The sequence below is a fragment of the Antrostomus carolinensis genome, unplaced genomic scaffold, assembly GCF_000700745.2.
Source record: "Antrostomus carolinensis isolate BGI_N321 unplaced genomic scaffold, ASM70074v2 scaffold14616, whole genome shotgun sequence".
Lineage (NCBI taxonomy): Eukaryota > Metazoa > Chordata > Aves > Caprimulgiformes > Caprimulgidae > Antrostomus > Antrostomus carolinensis.
The window spans coordinates 39,312-46,636 of record NW_010319882.1 but is presented as its reverse complement, the minus strand read 5'-3'; the positions used below and the strand labels follow the sequence as shown (position 1 = coordinate 46,636).

General features: G+C 44.0%; 1 protein-coding gene across 1 annotated transcript in view; it reads right to left on the bottom strand.

The window, feature by feature from the left end:
- ABCA12 (ATP binding cassette subfamily A member 12) overlaps positions 1-7,325 on the bottom strand; it is a gene marked incomplete at its 5' end in the record, with an annotated part of 54,247 nt that overhangs the window by 7,615 nt on the left and 39,307 nt on the right. The window contains 6 exons of the mRNA XM_010169425.1: positions 2-198; positions 809-1,077; positions 2,411-2,570; positions 3,177-3,292; positions 5,188-5,365; positions 5,840-5,894. Of these exons, the coding sequence (XP_010167727.1) occupies positions 2-198; positions 809-1,077; positions 2,411-2,570; positions 3,177-3,292; positions 5,188-5,365; positions 5,840-5,894 (975 nt within the window). The remainder of the gene's footprint in view (position 1; positions 199-808; positions 1,078-2,410; positions 2,571-3,176; positions 3,293-5,187; positions 5,366-5,839; positions 5,895-7,325) is intronic.

Sequence of the window (7,325 nt, the reverse complement as noted above, 5' to 3'; positions counted from 1 at the left end):
ATCCCAAGGCTGATGTTTTTCACAGCCACGATACGTTTATGAGGAAGGTGGTAGATCTTTGTGAGATTCTGGAGCTGCACCACATCGAAGTCAGCTTTGCCAGACTCCACCCGGTTCCTCTCTGCCTGAACATCCTCATCCTCTTCGGCTGCAGGTGGCAGAAGCGATGCTTTGCCGTGCACTCTGTCAAACAGGAACCTACAGGGAGGGTAGAGAGGGAACCTTGTACCCTCTGGCAAGCGGGCAGCAGTGGGCCTGTGTGCTTGGGGTACTAAGGAGCCTTCACATACAGACAGTTTCTATTCTCTCCTGATATTTGTACCATTTAGGGAATTAGAAAACCCAATGCTCTCTTTCTGCCTAATTTTTTTCGCTTTTTCAGCAAATATTCTGAGCTGCCGTGTAAACACACTCGTAATGCAGGTGATAGGACTGTTCTCTCCCCTCTCTGTGTGCACCCAAGCCAGAGGAGATGAGGAGATTCAAACAGAGGAGGCTGTCAAGGGACTGACTCCTCTTACCAACCAGCTGAACATCAGCCTACCAAACCCAGAGCGCGGAAACAAGGGCCACAGACTCAGCTAGCAACGACTACCAAGGGACTCTGGTAACCTACACCTCTATTAGTTAATACTCTAATTACTGGTAGGAACTGGGACTGCTGCCAGAAAAAACTTACTCCATGTTTGCAAAGTGTCTTGGAAATTTATGGGCTTCATAATTGACAATGATTGTGTGAGAGCCCAGCATTAAACCACTGAGGGCTGGCTTGGTCTGTTTTCATTGTGAGGCTCCAGATGTTACTTACTCCAGTATGTTGTTCCAGGCTCTCTGAATCATCCTGTCGTGAACTATAAGACGAATGGCAAAAAACACGGTGCCTTGGATAAACATGGCAAACAGCTTGGATGTGGTCTTGTCCAGCTCAAAGGTTTTGGCAGGGTAGTCCACTCCATAGGCTTTTAAGAAGCCCAGCAGTGCCTGATCCTGTGACAGTTCAATCAAGCCATAGCCAAAGCAAAATTGTGGGAAGAGAAGGAATGCATGCCTTAAGTTTTCAGCAAGATCATGCAAGCCCTGAAAAAAACCAAAAACAAAAAGCAGCACAGTCAGTCACTGTTTTTATTCATGGAATAAATTCATAGGTTTTACTGTGGGACTGAAGTGTAACAATTACATTGGGATTTGCTTGTGTCTCAGAGCAGAGATAAATTGAGAGCAAAGGACTCTGGAGACAGCTCATTTCACAGGCACAAGGTCAGAAAAGTCAACAGGCAGCTCTGAGGTTGTGATCACCCATAGTAAACAGCAGCCAGTTCCCAGTGCAGTCCCTCGTCGCTGCTCCAGCCGCCTCACTCTGTGCATGCAGCAGCCCAAAACCCACCCATGAGTCAGAGCTGAATCCTGCCGCCGAGCTGCACTGTGCCTCCCAAAACTACTGCACAACTACCTCCCAAATGAGCTGCTGCTCCAGCTTGCTGCAGGGTGCAGCCCACTCCCCAATCCTGCTCCTCTCAAGCACCACCCTATCTGTTTTCCTCCATAAAACATGAGATTTGGCTTTAATAAACATAGAAGGGCAGTCTCACACTTATGAATGTAGAGATTTGGTACAATTCTAGCAGAAGAAAGGATCAGAGCAAACAGCAAAGCAGAGAGGCAGTAAATTAGCATGGAAAGAGGCTGACTCCCTGCCACTGGGGCACAGAGGGATAGAAGATGATTGTAATTGCACATCCCTAAAATCCAGGGGGTTGCTAAACAAGCACTGCCTAGCTAGAGAGAAAAATCCAACCCAGCTATTGTTTTACAAAGCAATTGCCCTTTATAAAAAAAAAAAAAAAAAAAAAGAAAGGAAGCTAAATGTAAGGTGTACATTTTATCCCAGTGATTCCCAGGGATATCTCAGTTTAAGAGCAGGCTTTACTTCAGGGCATCGTCACTGTCTCCAAGTCATTTTTCAGCCTTGCAGGGAGAAGATGATTGCATTACAGATCTAGATGACAGACAGCTGGTGCTGGGCTTAACGCAGCACGTCAGACTCAGGGCACTGACATCTTCTTGTCACTCTCCACAGTTCATGCTGCAAGAACTTAGCAATGGTTGAAAGTCCCAACAAACATCTACACCAACTTCCTGCCCTTCTCTGCACAGGCAGTTTTCCACCTCTCTTTTTGTATTTCCCCCTCTGTCACCATATTTTCCTTCTTTTCTGGGGATGCAGATTTACAATCAAGCGAGATTTGTATTTGATCTCTGTCTATAGGGGATCCCATTAAGTCCTGCGCCTAGTGTCCTCTACATGTTCTACCTCAAATATCTTCAAACCAGGCAGCTGATCAAACCCACCAAACTCAACAAGAAGCCTCCAGTTGTTTCACCAAGGGTTTAGCATTAGTAGGATTCCTACCTGATCCGTGGCCTTTTCCTGCGAGAGTAGAAATACCACCGAGTGAGTAATGATGGTGTTGATGCCAAAGAACAAGTTGACACAGACATAAACGATGAAGGCCATTCCTGTTTCTTTGAAAACCCCAGCCAGCAGGTACATCCATGAAAACGTTGCATATCTAGAAAATTGCCAACAGTGCAGAGGGTATTACAGAAACTCAAAGAGCGACTGAAAACAAACAACTAAAGATCTCAGACAACATAACAGTTCTGTTTTGGCATGTGAGTAATTTCCATATTACAGGAGCTTAAAGAAAGAAAAAAGGCTTTGTATCTGTTAGAATTTGGAGAAAAAGTTTATGATACATCCTTTGAATGTGGAGCCCTGACTGACAGCAGAGACTGGAGGATTCAAAGCTGTAGAAACAGTTTTGTTAAGTTTTCCTGAATTGTGCTACTGTTTTTTTTTCCCCTTCTCTGATTTTGAAATGCTTCTCTCTCTTGAACTTTGCAATAGTTCAGTAAGCATATGCTTACAGCTTGGGCTGTCACTGTGACCTTGAATATTTCATACCCTCATATAGAGTTTGCTTCGAATAAAGCAGGCATGACAACAGTAGTTTAGCTCACTGCTCCCGGAAGGTGCAACTAGTCACCATTTGTAAAGTGAACGTTGAAGAAAAAAGCCCACGTATTCCTCCCTGGGATCCCAAATTGCAGCAGCCTGCAATATCCAGTTCCTCACTCTCTGCAATGATATTTAAATAACTAAGCTCCACACTTACCCAAACAGTAACAGCAGAAGAAATACTGCCAGTAAGTTATTGCTATTGCAGAAAGCTGGTATTTGGAAGGATGAAATAACTCCTATTGAGAGTCCAACAGGGACCATAAAAAGTACCTGCAAAATGATATTAAAAAGATGTTATTAGGATGATAATTCTTAAACATTTTTCTAGAACCATGCAGAAGCAACAACGCCAGGTCTGAATCTGGTCCCACAAGTGCAGCTTGAGTTTTTTAAGGGAAACTAAATACAGGAGGGGTCTCAGTCCTCCCGAGACTTTCGGGAGTCTTGCAAATGAATTCCCACAAAACCACTTTGAATAGGTTAAGCCTCAGCATTCAGGACTGTGGGCAGAAAGTGCCTTAAAAAAAGGTTGTGAATGAAAAATACCCCTTTGGGTCTTCTGTTAGCCTTGCAGTCAGACCACTTCATTGTGCCCTGTAAATCTAGTCTTTATAATGTTGAGTCAAGCCAGGGACCTACCAAACGTCTGCCTCGAGAGGTTCCTCTCCTCCCCAGCTTTGGGATTTAACAGAATTTACTAGCAGGGATTCACTGAGAAATATCAAGTTGCTGAGAGCGCTGGATTAGTTTCAGCCCGCTGAATACTGATTGTGGCAAGGGCTCTGGGGATTTTTCCACAGGCTGATTTACAAATATGCAGTGCTGAAGCAAGGGCCTGGATCAGAGAAGCAGACACAGACCTGCCCCATCCTCACCCCTGCACTGCGACTCGGGGCTGCTCTGCCAAGCCAGACTGCAGCCACGCTGCCTTCAGACCCCTTCCAAGCCCCTCATGCAAGGCAGGAGATACTTGTGCTGTTGCCTGATCACTAGTCCCTATAAACAGGGTATTTAGTGGTGAGCAAAGTATTGTGAGGACTGCTTTGTTAGTGTGCACTGGTGTTACCAGAACACCTGGAAGCTTAGGTTGTGCTCTGCAGAAAGAGTCGAGGCTGATGTTCCCCAAGGGATTTCAGCCCTTGGCCCTCGCTGCATTAAAGAGGGGCTGGCCACCCAAATGCCCTTGAAGACTTCCTACTTTCAGGATGATATCATTGGGATTTTAGGCACTAGCAAAACTGCCTCAATAGAAATTTGTCAGATAGAGCTGATTACCACTACAGCATAGCTGTCAATGCCAAAGCTCATGAGCAGAGATAGTCTGCACTTGCAGATCTCCAACTACCTGAGGCTTTGACATTGTGCACTGAAGGTAACTCATAAGACACAAAGCACTTTCGTGTGCATATTTATCCTCTTAGCCCAGTGATGCTTTCCAGCAGTGCTATTAACCCTCTTTACCATGAGGAAACTTAACTCTTCAGGGAGAACCAGGGCATGCCCACGCCAGGTAATGCAGCACAGTGCTGGGGAGCTCAACTACCTATAGGAACCAGATGGTAAATCTATACAGTGCAGTGCAGCTCTGTAGAGAGGAACTTGCGCAGGTCCTGAAAGGCATATAGCTACATTAGTAGCTTTCCTTGGCTTAAAAACCTTTACAACATATAATCTTAAAGAGAGCATTCAGCTCAGCAATGGATTTTTGTCCAGCAGGGGAGTGTCAGCTGTGAGATGTCGGCTAATGTCCCTCTCTGTATTCCCAGGGTTTTCAAAACGGCTGTAGCCTCAAGCCCAAAAGCCTTACCCCAAATGCGTAAAGCCTGCATGACAACTTGTCTAGCCCTGCAAGCTAGCAGAAAAGCAGCTTGCTGCTTGCATGTTAAAACTGAAATAAAGCTCTGGCCTGTTGTGCATTGCTCTCATGTAAATGTGCTGGTGTTTTGCATACACTCGAGAGAGAAGGAATGCCTTCGCTTAGCAAAATCCAGTGTTGCAGTTCACGTTTAATAGTCTTCAGTGCCTTGGAGAACAATTACTGCATAACACTCTTGGTAGTAATAATATTAAGAAGTCTAGGCAACCAACTTTAAATAAAGAACCTTCCCCCCCCACCCCGCTGTGTAATGCTACTCTTGGTGCTTTTAAGAATGTGAATTATTTACCAGATCATAAACGAAGTTAGTCACCCAATAGCTTGTCATCCCAATGCCTGAAATATGCTGCAGTTGTTTGGCTTTGGTTTGATGTTCTTTTACCACGTAGAGCACAAAGCTTGCTGTTGTGATGGAGTAGCCAACCAAAACAGACATTGAAACTATGATGTCGAGTAAGCTGTTGAGCCTGGGGAAGAGAGTGAAGAAGATGGATATGGTGTGTCAAAGTGGCAGATTCCCCTCATTACAGAGGCGCTGTGCAGAGCTCAGGCCTTGATTCTGCACCAGCATCTTTTGCTGATGTTAATTACACCTAGCAAAAAGGACTCACAGCACTGAGTCGTAATACTGCACCACAGCATCGGTTGGAAAGGTCAAAGGGAAAGTTATCTAATTATTATTATTGTGCCAAAACACAAAAGTGTGTGATGCTGTAACTGTATCTATATAGGATCCAGCCAAGCAACTCTAACAGGAATCAGCAGCTCTGACAGCAAGCAGGATGCTATTCATGCATAGAGGGAATGAGACAAGGAAGAGAGCAGTTTCATCATTTAGAGAAAGATATTCAGTAATTTAGGCTGTGTTATGGTTTCCAAGAAGCTGGTTTCCTCCTTTTGAAGCTAAACAATTCAGGCATCAGACAAATTAATCTTCTTACATTACTTGTTCTTGACTCTGTCCTCCAGGATATGGGTGAGCTGATAAGAAAATACCTACAAAAACAAAAAAGAAGATAAATCCAAAATGTGGCTAACAAAGCTTCCTTCAACAGTTCCTGATATTGACAGTAATACAGAAAACTGAGTAGAGAAAAAAAAAGCAGATCAAAAGCTGGTTTTTGCTCTCTCATCTCAGTGTGATCTTGGGCAAAATTTTGAGCATCCTCATTTTTCCTATGACTTCACTTGGATGCACAGCAGATCTGAAATTCAAACCCTAGGCCTTGTTTCTGCATCTATCTGCCTGATAGTATCATTCACTTCGGTAGAAAGCACTCCCACACCTGAAATTAGGCACATGCTTGTGGGTCCCTGTATTTTAGGTTAGACTCCTCAACACTAACACACTCAAAACTGATGAATATGTTTCATTTCAAAGCTGCTATTTGATGATCTCACTTAATTTCATTTGTTCTTTTATCATCAGAAACAAATCATTCCCTATTGGCTTTCTCCACAACCATTATCTTCCTATTTCTTCCTCAGTATGGGCATCTGTTGAGATGCTAGCATAAACCTAAGTAAGCTACAGACACACTTTTGTTCCCAGTTTGGTAATGAGTTAATTCAGAACTATTCTGTCTTCTGCAGCTAGGAAGGGAAAAAAAAATAGTTTTGTTCAAAGGAACTAGTAAAAATCTGGTTACTGTGTTTGTAAGTCCAGTATGATGTTTTCTGAAAAGATCCCTTAAAAACAGGTTTCTATCAGGCACAAGCTGCAAGAGAGAAATTTTCTGCTCATGTGCAGATATCTTCATAAGATTTAGTTTAAGTAAGTACTTCTTTACCAAGGAGATCACCTCGTTCAAAATATACTAGTATTGTTCATCAAAGTGCATTTGCTTTGTTTGGAGGCAATTTGTGCCTTTAAAACCTGAGTTTTCTAACAAAGGGAGGAATGCGGGGGGCTCTGGTGGGCCAGTTCCAACCTCCAGTGAAGGTCTCTGCCTTGGTCCGACCAAGATGACAGCCCAGTCTCTAGCACCTGAGGAAGGGTTTAGGCCAAGATGTTTATGTGCCTAAAACCAAGGTTCTCAATCTGTATTCAGGCACCTAAGTAAATGCCTCAGTTCTCAGGGAGTGCTGGAGGACCTCTAGCTGCTATTAAATCCAGAGAGATTTGCTAGAACATGCCACCTCTGAAATTTAAGCTCCTTACAGCCAGGTGCCTGACTTTCAGCAGTAACATGAGGAAAAACTATTCTGGGCTATTTTCCCTAAGAATGAGTACTCTGACATGGAGACCAGGAAGGAGGAGACTGTGAGTTTAGCTGACCAAATGCCATACTGAGCAAATAAATCTGAAAGGGAAGATTTCATAGGAAATTCATTGCGGGGGGGGGGGGGGGGGGGGGAACCCCAGTCTTGCCATCAGTGACAGAAATGGAATTAAAATCTTGGGCTGCTGATAAAGGCACACAAACA